General features: G+C 36.8%; 2 protein-coding genes and 1 long non-coding RNA gene across 5 annotated transcripts in view; 1 reads left to right on the plus strand and 2 right to left on the minus strand.

Moving 5' to 3' along the window:
* Positions 1-6,955, minus strand: part of LOC145816715 (60 kDa jasmonate-induced protein-like) — a 92,429-nt gene extending 85,474 nt beyond the window's left edge. The window contains exon 1 of one of the 2 annotated variants that reach the window (XM_082912614.1): positions 6,777-6,955. The gene's annotated coding sequence lies outside the window, so the exon portion shown is untranslated. The remainder of the gene's footprint in view (positions 1-6,776) is intronic. The other variant, XM_082912615.1, reaches the window with a different exon arrangement.
* LOC145816721 (uncharacterized) lies at positions 2,349-4,063 on the plus strand. Its single transcript, XR_014358807.1, has 2 exons — positions 2,349-2,877; positions 3,644-4,063. It is a non-coding gene; the product is annotated as an uncharacterized LOC145816721 (long non-coding RNA).
* LOC145816716 (60 kDa jasmonate-induced protein-like) lies at positions 4,680-6,784 on the minus strand. Of its 2 annotated transcripts, none has more exons than XM_082912616.1 (2): positions 6,028-6,784; positions 4,680-5,022 (listed from the first exon to the last, which is right to left on the minus strand). In XM_082912616.1, the coding sequence occupies exons 1-2, from the start codon at positions 6,762-6,764 to the stop codon at positions 5,007-5,009; spliced, it is 753 nt and encodes a 250-aa protein (XP_082768742.1). In that variant the 5' UTR covers positions 6,765-6,784; the 3' UTR covers positions 4,680-5,006. The 2 variants fall into 2 exon arrangements, with proteins under 2 accessions (XP_082768742.1, XP_082768743.1); XM_082912617.1 differs by having other exon boundaries at positions 6,011-6,782.
* Positions 6,956-21,384: the final 14,429 nt, after the last annotated feature.

Genomic DNA, 21,384 nt, shown 5'->3' on the forward strand with positions numbered 1-21,384 from the left:
AGTATGCTTAATACATGTATGGTTGAAGATCATCTAGCATGCTTAATACACCATTGAGTGTTATTCTTTATTACTTTTTAATCTGAATGTTATTCTCTGTTTCTTTTCTTTTTTTTCATTACCAAGATGAGTTCAATTTGGTTGTTGATTTAGATTTTGTTATTTCTTTTTTTTCCTATTAGTTGGTGCGCTTTTTTATTTTATTTTTTTGAAGTACATTAGTTAATGACAGGGCTTTTTTTCCCCTTTGATTTGATGTCCAAGTCTGAATTTAGGACTTATATGTTCTAATTTTTTTTTTAATACTAATACAATTTGTTATTGAAGTGATTAATTATTGAAGTGATGAACATGAGCATGGAGAGAAGCCTACAGATCACCACCACAGGTGGTGATGGTGTAGTTGGTGGTGGTGGTGGTTTGTTGGTGAAGAAGAGAGGGAGGCCAATAAAGTATGACTCAGATAGTAACTTGAGACTACCATCTATATCACCACCACCACCAGGTTTTTCTTTCTCACCTCCTTTTCCATCATTATTTACACCAGACCACTTGGTTCTGGTAACTGCCAGCTACTTGAGATGAATAGGTGAGTTCATCGAATCAATCCTTTAAATTAACCTTTTCCCTTGCTGCAATTCAAGACTTCCTTCATCAAACACATTGAAAACAATAGGTATGGTTTAACTTGATTTTTATTTTTTTTAAGTACATTAGTTAGTGTGATTTTTATTTTTTTGAAGTACATTAGTTAGTGTTATTGCACATGGTTAAATCGGAATGAAAGTGTTTATTCATTCTCTTCATGGGTTTTAGGTTCATTGAAGCGTATGTGGAAATAATTCGACAACCTTATGTATGAGGTGGAGAGCCTGTGTTGCTAATGGCATCCCATGTTCTCAAGTGAGTTTTATTCACTGTTTCAGTGAAGCATTTATGTTGTCAGTATGAAGCAATTTATGTGCAAAAACCAATATCATAGTGTTCATCAAAGTGTTTTTGCATATTGCCTCATATACAATGGTATTTGTCTATTTATTAGTTTGACAGAAGGGTTTGTTTCTAGAAAGTTATATTTGACACTGTTAGTTGAATTGGATGGGCATACATAGGGACATGTGAATGTGAGATTTCTGGGTTTTTGACCGTTCGTTTATCTAAATACAAATTTACCTCTTATGGTTTGTGAGATTTTGTTCGTTCTTGGGTTTGAATCACATTTCAAATTTTTAAGTGGTTTTGTTTTAACTGTTATGATGCTGAAAATTATGGTTCTGTCTTAACTGTTATGATGCTGAAAATTATCTCCGATGGTAGTGTCGTTTTCTTTAATCTCAATATTTTATGATGTTGAAAATGCTATTTGGTGCAAGTATGTCATATTCTACCATTGATTAAACTCTAAGCTATTAGTTCACAATTGGTGGCTTGCTGCAACTGAAAATGCTATTTGGTGCAAATATGTCATATTCTGCCATTGATTAAACTCAATTGATTAAATTCTAGGAACTCTTTGAGCTACATTATTATTAAAGTATTAGGAAATGGATGAGTATCTATATAATAAAGCATGACAGTTTTTGAAAATATTTGGCATGCTTTTATTATTTATGTTAAAACCCAAACTTCAATTGTTCTTTCAAGTGTAATGCCCTACAACTCAGCGGGATTATATTACCCGTCTATTGTTCTTTCAAGTTTAATGCCCTTTTTCCATTGTTGATCATAAAAACTTACAGGGCACTTAATTGCACTTAATTGCATTTGTTGATTATGCCCTTTTTTCACATGTACTGAATCAAGTAAGTTCTTACTTCTCCTGATGGCACACTTGGGCTCCAACCAATTGAAGTTTCTTCCTAATTTTTAGGAAAGGAAAGGTGAACACGGGTTGTTTTGTCTGACCTCCCATTTGACTGTTTAAGCTTTATATATATAATCTAACCCCCAATTGATAGACTGGAAGAAACAGTATGAATTAGGCTTGATGATTATATTTTATGCTGTTTGATTATTGCATTGAAGTGCATGACTGATTTGACTTTTATCTTGCAGTATTTACCATTATATAATTTTGAAACTTGAAAAACATTTTTGGCTTCTTTTGCTAAGTCCTCAAACCCAACATTTTTGGCTTCTTTGGCTTCTTTTGCTAAGTCCTTAAACCCAACTTCCCAACATCGGCTATATAATTTATATTAGATCTGCAGCTCTTTTCCAATAAGTTTGCCTTATTATACTGAGTGTTTAATACATGCACTATTTTTGATCCATTATTTGTCGATCTCCATGATGGATTAATGAAGAAATTAATTGTTGTAAACAAAGGTGGTGCCATAGAATTTTAGTAATTCAGTAAAGGGGAAATTGCACCAATGATAGCTATTCATCATTATTTACACCGTGCCTTTAGATACGGGCATACGCTAATTATTTTATATGTAATCAATAATATAGAACCTGAAAGAACCATACCACAGCTACAATCAACTTATTAAAACAAAACACTCGCCATAAATGACTAGTGACATATTTATATGAAAAATGATTCAGGCCTCGAGCGCGGGAGGCGCGAATGGCGCGAATGAACTCTGTGACACGTGTGGCTCTCTTTCTCCTTTCATCTCTCTCTCTTATTCAACCCAAAAACAATCTCACTCTCTACTCTTTTCAAACCCAAATCTGGGACTCCCTCTCTCTGTCTCTACTCTATTGAAACCCAAACACTATTTCGGTCTAGCAAACAAGAGCAAAATCAGCCAACCCATTGACGGCGGTGGCGGGCTTCCTGCGTTTTCCGGCGTCCCTTCTTTGCATGGACACGTTGCACAGTTACCCAAGCCCTAGATCCCCAAATCTCCTCCATTAACAACCAAGGTCAGATTTTTTTTTTTTTTTTATTATTATAAATCATTTCCATTAATCTCCATGATAAAGCTTAGTGATTAATTTGTTTTTTTTTTTCGTTTTTTTTTTTTTTGAAATCCTCTCCATTTAATCCTCATGATGAAAAGCTGTGTGATTTTTCAAAAAACTGTTATGAAATCATACTTGCTGAAATAGACTTGCTGAAAATGTTATGAAATCATACTTCATAAAAATCATACTTGCTGAAAATGTTATGAAATCATACTTCATGAAAAAATGTTATGAAATCTTACTTCATAAAATAGACTTGCTGAAATCATACTTGCTAAAAAGCTGGAGAGGATTTTTGGAAAACAGAACAAAAGTCCTGTGATGAAGAATGTTATGAAAATATACTTGTTGAGTTCTGTCGTGATTTTAAAAGAAAAATCAACTTGTTGAAATGATGAATTGAAGGCATATGTGATAGTTGAAAGCAGGTGTGATTCTCCCTACACTTACATTTTGCATTGCAAGTGTATGCTAAAATGCCTCAATGAAATGCTTTGTGAATGGCCAAATTATTGTTTCTAGACTTACATTTTGCCTCAATGAAATGCTTTGTAATTTTGAATAACAATACCAATTTTTTTTGGCTATCATACTTCCAACAGTAAACTTCACCAGCAAAACCATATACCTTCTTCATTCTATGGGCCATTTGACATTATGAACGGAGAATTATATTTTTTATGCTCAATAATGTATTAATTATTTGTTAAATTCCTATTATTAGGAGTAACATGTCAATGGCTTATACCTCCACTAGTTCAAGCAACGAATGGTCGCCTTTTCGAAAATCGAAGTTGCAAATGTGACAAAAAAGTAGCCATTAAGATATCAGACTCATAGAAAAATCCAAGGAGGCTTTACTTCAAGTGTGCAGATGGCAAGTGCAATTACTCTGCATGGTGGGTGCCTACTACCCAACATGGCAATGCATCAAATATCCAATGGAGGCCTAATCTTATTCATAGGAAGAATGAAGATGAGGGGAGGAATGATTCTAACAGAAACAAGGAATCATAGTGTGTACTAGTTTAATGGTGTTAATTTGTTTAATATTAAAATGAATGTTGTAAACTTATACATTTGGTTTTGGAATGGACTCATGGTTTTGTAGAATGGTTGACGAATGTGGGTATCTTTATGGATTCTACGTGTTGCTCCTGAATGTGTGTGTTTTTGGGATGCTGATTCATGGTAATATGATTTTTTTAATGAAATATAGGAGTACTCTTTTTCTTTCCCTGAAATACCATATGACATACATATATAAAGTTAAAAACTATAAACCATACGTTTATCACATCAAAATAGTGCCCATGAAACATGTTAAAAAATATCCTAAGATACTGACTAAAAAATTGTAAATTTACCACCAATTCAACAAGCCTAAGAAACCTTGTAACTTATCTTAACATTTCAGCAACCATAAGACATATTCCTAAAGAGAAATATTAAAGACTAGTTTAGACATATTCCAAAGGAGCTCTTGTTCATTTTAATCCTTAAGCAGAACTTTAATATCTAATTTCTCTCAATGGTTTGATAGCATTTGTTAAAAAAAAAAAAAAAGAGGGTACACACAAAGAGAGTTAAAACTACAACCACTCTACTACATCTGTGGTATCAGGGGTCTGTCCTTCCCCATTATTCGGCTAACCATATAGCATAGACATGTTTAAAATAGGTAAGCACAATTCAAGTCACCTTCTAAAAAATAAAACCATATCAACATAAAACTAAATTAAGCTTCCACCAAAACTGAATTAAGCTGGAACCAAAATTGAATTAAGCCAATATAAAACCATATCAACATCATCCAAACACCCAAGAGAATAATAAGTCACCTTCCAAAATATGTTGTTTAAGGCCAAAATCACTTGATTGGATCCTAAACAAACCAAAGTATCCAAAGTTTACAAAACAAAGTCATAAAATTACTCTTAAAAACTAAAAATAAAAGGGGGCATTTGGATCCACATTTATATTCAAGTCAACAAATTTTGAAGCAATTGATCCACTTTGACTGCTTATATTGTTCACAATTCTTGAATGACTAAGAGATGCGCTTCCAATATTGTCTACCATTTGCATTAAGCTACCTTGTGCCTATTCAATGAGAAAGTAAACAATATGAAAAAATTTAGTTGCTTTCTCATAAATAAACCCAGTGATATTATATAAAGAGTAATTGACATGAGATCAAGGAAACTATTGGGAAATGGTAAAAAAATCATTCAAGAGAAAGGACAGTATCGAGAAAAAGCAAGCTGGGAGCAACTTGGAGAATAGAATACAACCAGTCAAAAACCATTTACTACATAAGAATCATCAATGAGGGATCACAAGCAAGCTACAAAGACAATTCAGGTTATAGGCATATCAAATTCCACCAAAAATTATCACATACAAAATCAAGTGATATAGAACAACATCAAGAAATTGAAATCAATATACTTTATCAAACCTCTAAACACTACATGATGTAGAAAGTAATTTTACTTGTAAGATAGAACAGAGCCAATTAAAATGAAACAAATTCCTGACTATTTATTTACAAACTTACCCCAATCTCTCTTCCTTTTTTTCCTTTTTCCTTTTTTATTTTTATTTTTATTTTTTATAATTATAATTAAGCTCACGCAACCAATTAAGCCCCAGCTGTGGGCAACGCTGCCATGAAAGAGTTGTAAAATGACTCCAAAATCATTGGTAGTCCATCATTGGTTTTTGTTTAATGTTCAAACAGTTTAATTTTTGTTCAATGGATAAGAGATTTTGTTCAATGAATGTTCAATCTGTTTCTGTATTGTTTCCATCTCCAAATTGGATAAGAAATTGAATCCAGCTCTACATTAATTTCTTCATTACAGTTTGGTTTTTGTGATGAACTTCAACATTTCTCAACAATGAAATAAAGGTACCATACACATAACAATTGTCTTAACAAACAAAATCTTTCTATGTGGACTTTCAACAAACACATAGAATGCATCAATACAAAAGCACCAAACTTGTTTAAAACAAATTATGGACCAAGAAGATTTCAACCAATGTACAGAAATAGGAGCAAAATCATGGACCAAGCAGATTTCACCTTAACTCGGATCTCACCATGGTGTCCAAGTGACCTTAACTCGGACCTCACCATGCTGTCCGAAAATGTTCTTCTGAGATGTACCGGAGAGTTGAGCAGGAAACTCTGCAGTGCCCTTGGCAATCTCACCGTCGTGATCCATCAGATCCGCCCGAATTATGAGGGAGGAGTTCGATGGCACGGCCACCACAGATCTCGACAACGGGATGGGCTGCTCAGGCCTTACATCTACGTGCTCATCTGATTTCTTCCGGAAGAGCACGCTTTCATTCATGAAGTTTCCATTGCGAGCAGTAAGCAGTCCGTAAACATGGGCCGAGTTTTCCCCTTCCCCGCCTCTGTTTACGAACGTAACTTCCACAGTAGCCGCAAACGCAATACTCAACACTACGTAGTTGACCGTCACCGAACCATTCTTGAGAGGAAAGTCGTCGTATAAGGGCTCATCATACTTATTGGGGGTGGCGAGGTAAGGGTTCCACCATGTCTGCTTGCTGCTGACATCATCGTCCTTATCCTTGAGAGCCACGTCGATGGCGACGCTGTCGCAGGCTAAGATGGATCGAGCTGGGCCAGTCAGCAAAACGGGTTGGCCCGGGCTGATGGATTCGTAATGATCTCTTGATCGGTTGTAGATGGATTGAGAACCCCGTGCGTCGGTGACTGTGATTGTGCCGTAGAGGTTCTCTCCGTCGATGTGGTTGATGCTCACCGAGAACACCTCCAGCAACGGTCGCCGGATTTCATCGCCCATGTGCAGAAGAACCCTTTTCGATGACGAGGCAAGGAATTTAGCCCCTTTATGTCTTTGATAAGAAGGAATACTTTGGAACGACAACCACCATACAAAAAAGATAAGTATCTATTTATATATTAATATTAATGATATGTGACTTTAATGCGATATCTACCCATCAATATATTATATGCGATGTCTACCTATCAATATATTATATAAAATAAAGAATCTTTTGCTTTGCCTCCAAGTTTTTTTTGTTCAACAAGTTTCCTCTTTTTCGAGAAAACCATTTCTTTGGCCACCAAGTTTCCTCACCTGTGGAAACCCTTTTTCTTCTCCACCAACTTTCCTCTCCTATAATTTATAATTTTTAAAAAATATATGTATATTTTTCTATTTTAAAATTTAAAATTATGTGTTATAAAATATGTTAAACAATTCAACAAAATCTAAAATTTATATATATATATATATATATATATAAAACCCTTTCAAATGGTCACATTATCTATGCTATAACTAAGGGAAAATCGGTCTAAGGTCCCTATCCAACTTTTAGTAATGGATTAGGTCCACAATCTGTTCTTTTGTAGTCTAAGGTCCCTCACCCCATTCCCTCTCTTTCTACTCACTTTCTCTCTCTACATGGGCTCTCTGTTTCTGCTTCACATTCAAATAATGGTCAGCAAACAAACTTCTATTTGTGTGTCATTCACATGGCATCCAATGCTATCACTTGGTCTGCTAATCGTGATGCTCCCATTTCGAATTCAGGAAAGATGAGTCTAACCCTTGATGGGATTTCAATTACCGATCAAGATGGCGCTTTTAGATGGTCAACTGCGCCATTGAAGGCGTCGGTGTCCGCTCTTCAGTTAACCGAAATGGACAATCTTCTTTTGCTTGATCAATTCAATGTTACCCTTTGGGAGAGCTTTCGTTATCCAACGGACACGATTGTGATTGGGCAGAATTTGCCTCTTGGGATATTGCTGTCGAGCACTGTATCAAGCGGGTGACTTGTCAACTGGCAATTACAGGCTCGCGGTTAGTGCCTCAGACCCTTTACTGCTGTAACAACCCTCATACTGTTTACTGATTAAGGACTGATTGATTACCGATAATCACCGATTACTGCTAAACGGAACTGATGATGACTGATAACTGACTGATAATTGAACTGATTAAAGTACTGAACTGACTGACTGAAATTGGAAACTGAATTGACCGAGTATATGTTAGTTAATTGCATTCTATCTGTTTGATTGTCTGATTATCTGTTCATGTTTATATGTTTAAACTGCTATTTGAAGGCCTTATCGGCGGCCGAATCTGAAACCGATTGATGTTCCGTGACCCTCATAATTAATGTGATTTTATGGTATAAGTATCTGAAAACTGATTAGGTATGATTAAATTAGATTAAATTAAGCTAATTAAAGAGTTGGACTTAATTACCATTTTGCCACTTAAGTGGCCCACTACTTGGATCATCTTTGATTCTCATTATGCTCACACATACACATTTCATCAGCTCATTTTGAGCACACCACCGACTAGAGAGAGGGAGGTAGGGAGTTAGAGTGAATTCACCTTGAATTCCTTGGAAACTTGAAAAATTGCTTGGTAGTTGAAGTGTATTTGCATATTTGAGCTCCCTCACTCCTAATTCTACAAGATTAAGGTAGGACATCCATCTTCTTGTTGCTGTTCTTGAGTTCATTCTTGCATGATTCATGTTAATTTGTAGAGCTAAGTCATGATTTGGTCCATAAATGATGGATTGAAGATCATCTCTTGCATGCATGTTGGTATTGTTGCATTTTGAGGTTGATTACATGGACATTGGTACATGCATGCTCATATTGTTGTTATAGACCATGTTTTCATCTGGTTTTGGAAAGAAATGAGCTCATTTGAGCAAGCCTTGGAGCTTCAATTTGGTTTAAAACTCATTCATGCATGTTTGAATGTTGTTCTTGAAAATGGGTTTGAATATGGTTTTAATTGACTCACCTTGGGGCTTGAATTCATAAATTGAGCTTTGAAACTTGTTATACATTGAATTTAATGATGTTTTCCAGAATTTGGGCCCAAGAGGTCGAGTTTGGAGTGGTTGAATGCTTGGTTTGAGCTTGGGAGGCAAATCTGGAAATTCCAGATTTGGCTTCCTCGCTCGAGCGAAGGATTCCCCGCTCGAGCGAGCACCTTTGTCCAGGGCTCCGCTCGAGCGACCATCGAGCGACCATCGCGCGTAAAAATTTCAGCATCCAGTACTTTTACTGTTTTGCAGACCGCTCGAGCGAAGGATTCCTCGCTCGAGCGAAGCCTTTGATTTTGGACTTACGCTCGAGCGTAGAAAGTCTCGCTCGAGCGAGGCTCCTATTTTCAGCAAACTTTGCGAAATGTTTTCTAAGTGTATTTTTGCATCCTCATCCCATCCTAGGCATTCTTAGGCCTAGTTTAAGGCACCTTGATGAGGATATCATTGTAGAACACACCAAGGCAAATTAGGGATTAAGTTATGAGATTTCCCAACTGTGTAGCTTAGTGTGTGTTCAATCTGTTAACTGTGTAGGGTTGGCGACTAGGGAGACACGCTCTAGCATACTGTAGCCCAGAACTCTGTGAGTAACAATTGTGTAAAGATATGTTCAACTGATTATCTTCTGAATACCGAACTGAACTGTTTACTGAACTGGTATTATTTACTGAATGAATGTATGTCCTTTATTTCTGAACTGTACTGTGGCATCCTTAGTATCTACGGTTTACTGTTACTGTTACTGTCACAGAGATCTCTGTCGGTTTCCTTGTGGAACCACTATTGTTTACTGACTGATGGCCATCATTACTGTTCGGTCTTTTAAGACCTACTGTTACTGTTATGCTAATGGATGTACCACATATGACTGTTTACTGTACTGAGCAACTGAATTACTGATTGAAATGAACTGTTTTCATTACTGTAAGGACATTCATTCTAAACCCCTTTACGCTTTATGTTATTCACTGGGCTTTAGCTCACTGCTCATATATATATGTAGGTGTACAGGCACCAGACCGCAGCTAGAGGCGTCAGGGTTACTCCAGTTTTGTCAAGCCAGCCTTTGTGCCTCACTGCGAGGTTCCGAGCCTACTGTTAAGGCTTAGGGGTGTTTTAGAATTTCCCCCTTTTTGTACTGTTTCACTGTTTTGTATAGACTGACTGTTTACTGTACTGTTATACAGGGATTAGGTCCCTGTACTGTGTGACTGTTAATTTTGTATACTGTGTTGTACAGACGGAATGTTTTCTGTACTGTTATGTGGGGTTGAGTCCCTAGTTAAATGGATGTGAATATTGTGTATACTGTTCTGTACTGTCTTTGTATAATGTATGAAAGCCTTTTTGCATACAGACTGTCACAGCTCAATGGACACTATTTATTTACTGTATTGGCTTCCGCCAGGCCCTGTACTCTGTTTCACTGTATTACTGTTCAGCAGGCCTTCGGTAATCTCGGATTACTGGCCGGTTACGGTGCTAAACCCATAGGGCCGGGTTTGGGTCGTGACAGAGTGGTATCAGAGCGATACTTACCACGAGTTATACCGCACACACGTGTCCAAATGAGCTATAGGGTGTCCTAGAAAAGTGATTAGGGCATCTCATGAGCATGATAAGTGTGTGGTTATGTTATGACTGAATATCTGTTAATGTGTTAAACTGGTAAACAAATGACTGCTTATGTTTAAAACTGTTATAACTGCTTATAGTGAAATGGACAATGCAAATGAACCTGAGTCCTCATCTACTGAGGCAAGAATGGAAAGAATGGAAAGAATGATAGAACTGATAACTGCTAGACTGGAACAACAACAGAACCAACAGCCCCCTCCTCCTCCTCCGGTGCAGCCGGAACCTAATGCGAATGCGGATGATGGGGATATTATTGCTCTCACCCATAAATTCAGTAAGATGAAACCGCCATCCTTCCAGGGAGGCCTTGAACCGTTAAAAGCTGAAGCGTGGGTGCTTGAGACAGAGAAATTATTTGAGGTGTTCCCGTGCTCTGAAGCGAATAAAGTACTGTTAGCTACCTTCACCTTACAAGAAGAAGCTCGAAGGTGGTGGATGTTAATCCGTGAAACAAACACTGTTATGACTTGGGCTCAGTTCAAGGAGTCCTTCTTTGAAAAGTACTTCTCTCAGTGTGTCAGGGATAGAAAAGTGACTGAATTTGAACAGCTGAAGCAGGGCACAATGTCCGTTGCAGAATATGAAACCAAATTTACTGAACTTGCCCGTTATGCACCGCACATGGTGGATACTGAATATAAGAAGGCCAGAAAATTTGAAGGTGGCCTTAATGTGGCAATACTTGACCGGATAAATGTTTTGAAATTACCGACTTTTGTGGGTGTTCTCGACCGGGCATTGATGGCCGAGTCGAACATTGCAGCAGTGAAACAATCTGAAACACCAACGACTGAATGGCATGGAAAAAGGCAGAGTTTCAAATTTAAGAAAGGCAAGCACAACCCAGCCAACAAGAAACAGAATACGGGGTTAACAACTAGCCCCAGCCAAGGGAGTGGTTTCATACCACCCTGTTCTGAATGTGGCAAGAAGCACAAAGGGGTTTGCTACAGAATATCTGGAGCCTATTACAGGTGTGGCAAGGTGGGCCACATGGTTAAAGATTGCCCTTCTGCTCCTCAAGGCAATAGCAAAGCTGCAGCCAGCGGCGCAGCAGTATCAAATGCTCCACCAAAGCCTAACCCTAAAGCTACCGGGAAAGAGCCTATGAGGCAAGGCCGAGTGTTCGCACTAGTACCGGGAGATGTGCAGAATACCGAGACCGTTGTGTCAGGTATTCTCTCTATCTGTACTCAAAATGCATATGTACTGATTGATTCGGGGTCTACGCATTCTTATGTATCATATGCTTTTTCACGGAAATTGGATAGACCCTTAGAACCCATGAACTATCTGCTAGCCGTATCATCACCCGTAGGGGGATCCATGACATGTGCTTATATGTACCCCGCATGTGAAATTATTGTTGGGGATATGCATCTGTTTATTGATTTACTGCCATTGAACATTGATCATTTTGACGTAATATTGGGGATGGATTGGTTACAAAAATATCATGCCACTATTGACTGTGTGACCAAGCAAGTTGTTTTCCGTCCACCTGGTTTGCCTGAATTTGTGTTTAATGGGAGTGGAGTAGTACCTCCTCCGTATTTGATTTCGTCAGTGAAAGCTGTTAAATTAATTAGAAAGGGGTGTAAAGGATATCTGTGTTCTGTACTGACTGTGTCTACTGATGATAGTGTTAAAACTGATGTGAATTGTATTCCTATAGTCAGGGAATTTCCAGATGTTTTTCCAGATAATCTTCCAGGAGATTTGACTGATAGGGAGATTGAATTTACCGTTGATGTGATTCCCGGAACACAACCAGTTTCTAAAGCTCCTTACAGAATGGCTCCAACTGAACTGAAGGAACTGAAAGTGCAATTGCAAGAACTGTTAGATAAAAAGTTCATCAGACCTAGCACTTCGCCATGGGGTGCTCCTGTTTTGTTTGTCAAGAAGAAAGATGGCTCACTGAGACTGTGCATTGACTACCGTGAACTGAATAAGGTAACTGTAAAGAACAAATACCCTTTGCCACGCATTGATGATTTATTTGATCAGTTACAGGGTGCACAAGTGTTTTCTAAGATTGATCTCAGATCGGGGTATCATCAACTGAAGGTTAAACCGGAAGACATTGATAAAACTGCTTTTAGAACAAGGTATGGACATTATGAATTTCTAGTTATGCCTTTTGGAGTCACGAACGCACCAGCTGCTTTTATGGACCTCATGAACAGAGTTTTTAAACCGTACCTTGATGACTTTATTGTTGTATTTATCGATGACATATTGATTTACTCCAAAAGTATAGAACAGCATGAACATCATCTGAGACTTGCCCTACAAACCTTAAGGGAACAGAAACTGTATGCTAAACTGTCTAAATGTGAATTTTGGCTTGACCATGTTATGTTTTTGGGGCATGTTGTTAGCAAAGATGGAATTTCTGTTGATTCGCAGAAAATTGAAGCTGTGGTGAACTGGCCTAGACCAACAAATGTGACTGAAGTCCGAAGCTTTTTGGGATTGGCTGGATATTACAGAAGATTTGTCAAAGATTTCTCCAAAATTGCCCTACCATTGACTCAGTTAACTCAAAAGGGGACATCATTTGACTGGACCGACCAAAGAGAATCTGCTTTCCAGGAGTTGAAAACTCGACTTGTGACTGCACCAGTTTTGACTTTACCCTCAGGTACGGATGGTTATACTGTATTTAGTGATGCTTCTCATAAGGGTTTGGGATGTGTTTTAATGCAGAATGGGAAGGTTATAGCTTATGCTTCCCGACAACTGAGACCACATGAAAAGAATTACCCGACCCATGATCTGGAACTTGCTGCAGTAGTATTTGCACTGAAAATTTGGCGTCACTACCTGTACGGGGTAACATGTGAAGTATATACCGACCACAAGAGCTTGAAGTATTTCTTCACACAGAAAGAACTGAATATGAGACAGCGGAGATGGCTAGAACTGATAAAGGATTACGACCTACAGATCTTGTACCACCCAGGAAAAGCCAATACCGTTGCCGATGCATTGAGCCGGAAATCGATTGGAAACTTAGCATGTTTGCTTACAGGACAGAAAGAGTTGCTTTGTGACCTTGAAAAATCTGAAGTTGAAATTGTTTTACGGGAACAAGGTGGAACCTTAGCTGCTATTTCTGCTCAACCGGCACTGATTGAGGAAATTAAAGAGAAACAGCAACTGGACGATTTCTTGAAGAAGATCATCGAGGAAAGAGAATCTAAACCGAGACCGGGATTCAAATTTGAGAATAATGTACTGAAATTTCAAGAAAGACTGTGTGTACCGAATGATACTGAACTGAAAAGAAGAGTTCTGCAAGAAGGCCACAATTCGAAATTGTCTATCCATCCGGGGAATACGAAAATGTACCAAGATCTGAAACAGAATTTCTGGTGGCCGGGAATGAAGAAAGAAATTGCTGATTTTGTATCCAAATGTCTTCATTGCCAACAGGTCAAAGCTGAACATCAACGACCTGTCGGATTACTGCAACCCCTACCCATACCAGAGTGGAAATGGGAGCATATCACGATGGATTTTATCGTTGGATTACCTCGCTCCAGAAAAGGTATGGATTCCATTTGGGTTATTGTTGATAGACTAACCAAATCTGCTCACTTCTTACCTGTCAAGACGATTTATAATGCGGACAAATTGGCTGTTATCTATATTGATGAAATCGTTAGACTGCATGGAGTGCCTGTGTCTATTGTTTCTGACAGGGATTCGAAGTTTACATCGAGGTTTTGGCAAAGCCTACAAACTGCACTGGGTACTGAACTGAGACTGAGTAGTGCCTATCATCCTCAGACAGATGGCCAATCAGAAAGGACCATCCAAACTCTGGAGGATTTACTGAGAATGTGTGTCCTTGATTTTCAGGGAAACTGGGAAAGTCACTTGCCCTTAGCTGAATTCGCCTACAACAACAGCTACCATTCGAGTATTGGTATGGCGCCTTTTGAGGCATTGTATGGCAGAAAATGTAGATCTCCAATTTGCTGGGCAGAAGTTGGAGATGGGCCTTTGCTTGGGCCCGAGATTGTGTATGAAACAACTGAGAAAGTGAAACTGATACAGCAAAGACTGAAAACTGCACAGAGCAGACAGAAGAGTTATGCCGATGTCCGAAGGCGGAACAGAGAGTACGAAGTGGGTGATCACGTTTTTGTGAAAGTGACACCAATGAAAGGCCAGACTCGTTTTGGAGTCAAAGGCAAGTTAGCACCGAGATACGTCGGACCATATGAGATCATTGAGAAAATCAATCCGGTGGCGTATCAAGTTGCGCTTCCTCCTGAAATGGAGCATATGCATAACGTCTTCCACATTTCGATGTTGAGAGATTACCTTCGGGATCCTTTCCATGTAATAGAGCCTACTCGTGTAGTGCTGAGTGATGACTACACTTACGAGGAACGGCCTATACAGATTGTTAACAGACGGATCAAGAAACTGAGGAACAAAGAGATCCCGTTAGTGAAAGTTGACTGGCAAAACCATGGTGGTGTGTACGCCACTTGGGAAAGGGAAGATGACATGGCTAAACGATATCCTGAACTGTTTCCACTGAATCCTGTTTTCTTCCAGAATGAAGGTAACTCGAGTTTAGAGGACTAAACTCTTTATAAGGAGGGGAGACTGTAACAACCCTCATACTGTTTACTGATTAAGGACTGATTGATTACCGATAATCACCGATTACTGCTAAACGGAACTGATGATGACTGATAACTGACTGATAATTGAACTGATTAAAGTACTGAACTGACTGACTGAAATTGGAAACTGAATTGACCGAGTATATGTTAGTTAATTGCATTCTATCTGTTTGATTGTCTGATTATCTGTTCATGTTTATATGTTTAAACTGCTATTTGAAGGCCTTATCGGCGGCCGAATCTGAAACCGATTGATGTTCCGTGACCCTCATAATTAATGTGATTTTATGGTATAAGTATCTGAAAACTGATTAGGTATGATTAAATTAGATTAAATTAAGCTAATTAAAGAGTTGGACTTAATTACCATTTTGCCACTTAAGTGGCCCACTACTTGGATCATCTTTGATTCTCATTATGCTCACACATACATATTTCATCAGCTCATTTTGAGCACACCACCGACTAGAGAGAGGGAGGTAGGGAGTTAGAGTGAATTCACCTTGAATTCCTTGGAAACTTGAAGAATTGCTTGGTAGTTGAAGTGTATTTGCATATTTGAGCTCCCTCACTCCTAATTCTACAAGATTAAGGTAGGACATCCATCTTCTTGTTGCTGTTCTTGAGTTCATTCTTGCATGATTCATGTTAATTTGTAGAGCTAAGTCATGATTTGGTCCATAAATGATGGATTGAAGATCATCTCTTGCATGCATGTTGGTATTGTTGCATTTTGAGGTTGATTACATGGACATTGGTACATGCATGCTCATATTGTTGTTATAGACCATGTTTTCATCTGGTTTTGGAAAGAAATGAGCTCATTTGAGCAAGCCTTGGAGCTTCAATTTGGTTTAAAACTCATTCATGCATGTTTGAATGTTGTTCTTGAAAATGGGTTTGAATATGGTTTTAATTGACTCACCTTGGGGCTTGAATTCATAAATTGAGCTTTGAAACTTGTTATACATTGAATTTAATGATGTTTTCCAGATTTTGGGTCCAAGAGGTCGAGTTTGGAGTGGTTGAATGCTTGGTTTGAGCTTGGGAGGCAAATCTGGAAATTCCAGATTTGGCTTCCTCGCTCGAGCGAAGGATTCCCCGCTCGAGCGAGCACCTTTGTCCAGGGCTCCGCTCGAGCGACCATCGAGCGACCATCGCGCGTAAAAATTTCAGCATCCAGTACTTTTACTGTTTTGCAGACCGCTCGAGCGAAGGATTCCTCGCTCGAGCGAAGCCTTTGATTTTGGACTTACGCTCGAGCGTAGAAAGTCTCGCTCGAGCGAGGCTCCTATTTTCAGCAAACTTTGCGAAATGTTTTCTAAGTGTATTTTTGCATCCTCATCCCATCCTAGGCATTCTTAGGCCTAGTTTAAGGCACCTTGATGAGGATATCATTGTAGAACACACCAAGGCAAATTAGGGATTAAGTTATGAGATTTCCCAACTGTGTAGCTTAGTGTGTGTTCAATCTGTTAACTGTGTAGGGTTGGCGACTAGGGAGACACGCTCTAGCATACTGTAGCCCAGAACTCTGTGAGTAACAATTGTGTAAAGATATGTTCAACTGATTATCTTCTGAATACCGAACTGAACTGTTTACTGAACTGGTATTATTTACTGAATGAATGTATGTCCTTTATTTCTGAACTGTACTGTGGCATCCTTAGTATCTACGGTTTACTGTTACTGTTACTGTCACAGAGATCTCTGTCGGTTTCCTTGTGGAACCACTACTGTTTACTGACTGATGGCCATCATTACTGTTCGGTCTTTTAAGACCTACTGTTACTGTTATGCTAATGGATGTACCACATATGACTGTTTACTGTACTGAGCAACTGAATTACTGATTGAAATGAACTGTTTTCATTACTGTAAGGACATTCATTCTAAACCCCTTTACGCTTTATGTTATTCACTGGGCTTTAGCTCACTGCTCATATATATATGTAGGTGTACAGGCACCAGACCGCAGCTAGAGGCGTCAGGGTTACTCCAGTTTTGTCAAGCCAGCCTTTGTGCCTCACTGCGAGGTTCCGAGCCTACTGTTAAGGCTTAGGGGTGTTTTAGAATTTCCCCCTTTTTGTACTGTTTCACTGTTTTGTATAGACTGACTGTTTACTGTACTGTTATACAGGGATTAGGTCCCTGTACTGTGTGACTGTTAATTTTGTATACTGTGTTGTACAGACGGAATGTTTTCTGTACTGTTATGTGGGGTTGAGTCCCTAGTTAAATGGATGTGAATATTGTGTATACTGTTCTGTACTGTCTTTGTATAATGTATGAAAGCCTTTTTGCATACAGACTGTCACAGCTCAATGGACACTATTTATTTACTGTATTGGCTTCCGCCAGGCCCTGTACTCTGTTTCACTGTATTACTGTTCAGCAGGCCTTCGGTAATCTCGGATTACTGGCCGGTTACGGTGCTAAACCCATAGGGCCGGGTTTGGGTCGTGACAACTGCAGTGGCAGAATTTGACATATTGGAAACTGTCAATGGATACCAAGGCTTATACGAACTCAAATTATGCAGTGGAGTATATGGCGATAAACCAAACAGGTTTGTATCTGTTTGGTCATAATGGTAGTGTAGTTGTTATTCAGGTGAACTTGTCTCCATCTGAATTTCGAATAGCCAAGCTTGATTATTCTGGACTTGGAAATAGTGATGTGAATCATGCGATAAGTGTACATCTCTATAGTTCCTAGATGAATCAAGAAGAAGATGGCTCCACTTTGAGGGTCATGTTAATTACATAAGGTATTTACATCCTATGAGATCAATAGGAAGGCATCATCAGCCTACTTCCTTGAAAAGCATCCTAGTGGATATATGAAGGAAGCAAACAAAAAATTATTTTGGAGAACTAAGATTTGTCATGTAATTCTTTACTGTAGTGCTAGATTAAGTTTTAAGATGCATGTGGATTTTTTTGTTTTATCTTTACTGTGGGAGCTGCTAATCAAGATATTAGTGAATTGGACTGAATTTTCTCTGGGTTGATCCAGAGAAATTCTCTGGTTTGAACTGAATTTTCTCTGGGTTGATCTAGAGAAATTCTCTGGTTTGGATTGAACTAGTCCTCAAGTGTTGTCCAGAGAAATTTGGCATTTTCTCTGTGAATTTTCTCTGGTTTGGAAATCATGTTTTTTGAATCTTTAGTATGTATAAAGGTGTAATGATGTCATGTTGAGAATTGAATTCATTTTATAACCCATAGATTTCTTCTCTCAGTGCTCTAATTCATTTGAATTCTTTTTTCTTTTTTTTCCGTTGATTAAAATTTCTTTACAAAGTTGCTCATTTTATTCCCCCAAAACGAAAACCACATGTGATTTAAGGCAATTATTGACAAGATATTCCAGTGTTTAAATCACCAGAAAATACTCTGATTTGCATCATTTTTGGGAATTGGATGAGACATTTGCAAAACATAGAAAATTAAAAAAATTGAACAAATCAGAGAAATTTCAAATTTCTCTGGTTTGAAATTTCTCTGGATGGAAATTTCTCTGGGTTGAAATTTCTCTGGATAGATTTTCTCTGGACCTGCAGAAATTTTTCAAAAAATATTACAAACCAGAGAAATTCTCAATTGTTATTTTTAATAAACCAAAGTAATTCTCAATTGATATTTCAATAACAAACTAGAGAAATACTCAGATTTTTCAAGAGTCTCTCTTGTTCTGGTAAGTTGCCATTGTTATCCCATTCTAATGTTGCTTACATATTACAATGTGAAATTTTTCCAGTTGAATTCAGTTGAAGAATGTTGCTTACCTAATGAATCACAATGATTTGGATGTAAGTGAGAAGAAAAGTAGAGAAACTCATCCAGAGAAATTTGGTCCAGAGAAATTTCTCTGAGCCAGAATTTCTCTGACCAATTTTCTCTGCACTGAAATTTCTCTGGACCAAATTTCTCTGGACCAATTTTCTCTGCACTGAAATTTCTCTGGACCAAATTTCTCTGGACTGAAATTTCTCTGGACTGAAATTTCTCTGGATCAAGGTTGAGGGACCTTAGATATTATGAAAATATTGTTGAGGGACCTTAGACATTATGAAAATATTTTGTGTCCTTTATGCTATAAAATCATAATACCAAGGACCTTAAAAAAAAAAACCCTATAACTAACATAATAATCTTTTCAAAATGTATAAGAAGGCTTCTTTCAAAACTCAATATAGTAAGCTTTCAAAATTACATTTAAAAAAATAAAATTGTTTTTATTTATTTCCAAACTCACATACTAAATTTCTTGATTAATTTTTATTTATTATTTAAAAATAAAGTATTTACACACAAGTCTTAATTTATGAACTTATACTCTATTAAGTCTTAATTAAAATTTTTGAACTCTCAAGTCCCATTAAATATCTATATATATTATATAAGGGAAATAATCTTTCTAATAACAAGACTTGTGAGAGTTCTAAACCTTCGAATTAAATTTTATGATTTAAGTATTTACACACAAGTTATGAACTTATACTCCATTAAGTCTTAATTAAGAGTTTTGAACTCTCAAGTCCCATTAAAATTTTAATAGTAAGGTTTTTAGTTGCCAAAATCTTTTCCCGACTACATATTTTGCTCGCTAGATTTGTCGCGGGAAAATGGTCGGGGAAGGTTTTGGCGGCTAAAAAAATTTAGTCGCCAAAAGTCCTATAAATGGCTACTAATGTTTTAGTAGGGAAAAATACGAGGTATTAGCGACTAAATATTTTTTAGTAGCCAAAAGTCATAAATTGGCGACTAAATATTTAGTCGCCAAAAGTTTTCAAATAAAATTAATTTTTATTTTCAGTGACTAAAATTTGTAGTCGCCCAAAGTATCATTTATTATTAGCTACTAAATATTTAGTCGCCAAAAAAAATTAATTTTCATATTTTTTTTAGCTACTAAACTATTTAGTCATCTAAAGTCTCATATATTTTTCCCTACTAAATTTTTAGGCGCCAAAACATCTTTGGTTTGTTTTTGGCTACTAAATTTTTAGTAGCCAACAAGTTTTATTTTGTTTTTTTGACTACTAAATATTTAGTCACCAAAAACTTTATTTAGTGTTTTTTATTTATTTATTTATTATTATTATTATTATTATTATTAATTTCTACACAATCTGTATTTATTTCGTGCAATCTGCCCCTGTATATAAACAAAACAATACATATGTCTATTTCTATTTCACTTTCAACCATCCAAAAATTTGGTTTTGTAACATCAAATTCTATACAAACCAACTATAATCCAACCCAAATAATAATTCCATACGAACAGATAATCATACAAAAATGATGTCCTTCGTATATAAAAAAGAAATACTACTAATAATCTATACCACCAAAAAATAACTTCATCTCTGTTGGATCAGCACAAGATATTTATTACAAGTAAGAGAGAGAGCTCAAATTGAACAGCGAATCAGCACTCTGTCCAGTAAATTTGTTGAAGCTCAAATCCCTGAAAAATTATATAAACCATGGTCAAGTAAATACATTATATAATAATGTAAATGCATTAAAAATATTTGCTTCATTATATATATATATATATATATATATATAATTTTTCAAATAAATTGTATATACTTATTGATCGCTGCAAAACAATGATTTGGTCTTGGGAAATAATTTTTTAAAATCATTATTGCTTTTCGTATTTTTTTAATTTTAATAAATGTTTTTATATTTTAATTCAATTTTATTTTATTTTCTAGATATATCTAGATTAGGTGCATTTAAAAAGTAAAAAATTGATTCCAATATGAAAAAAATTACTAAAAAATGAAAGATAATTGTAAAAAAAAAATAAGTTCTCGAGTTTTGATATTTTTTGTGATTTTTTTATGTCTTTTGATAATTTTTTTTTTCATATTTGGGTAATTTTTTTTTAGATGCACCTAATTTAGATGCATCTAAAATATTAAAAAAATAACTAAAATATGAAAAAAAAATCATTAAAAATAAAAAAAATACGAAAAAATAATGACTTTGAAAAATTATTTTTCAAAACCAAACCAAATGGAGCCCTAGTTTGAGTTGGATTATATTTACGAAAATAACATTATCACATCATTCTTGTGAATTTTTTTTTACATAAAATTAACAGAAATTCTATGTGTCCAGAAAAGACTACCAGATTTTCACTACAAGAATTTACACATTTTGCGACCACTTTTGCCGACCAAAAAAATTTTGGTCACAAAAAAATGACATTTGGCGACCAAATATTAATTAGTCGCGAATGATCATTAATTTTGGCGACCAAATATTATTGGTCGCAGAAG

Source organism: Camellia sinensis, unplaced genomic scaffold (assembly GCF_055761805.1).
Source record: "Camellia sinensis isolate YWXY unplaced genomic scaffold, ASM5576180v1 Unanchor4, whole genome shotgun sequence".
Lineage (NCBI taxonomy): Eukaryota > Viridiplantae > Streptophyta > Magnoliopsida > Ericales > Theaceae > Camellia > Camellia sinensis.

Coding starts and splice junctions, on each gene's coding strand:
- LOC145816716 (XM_082912616.1), bottom strand. CDS start 6,764: ATGGGCGATGAAATCCGGCGACCGTTGCTGGAGGTGTTCTCGGTGAGC.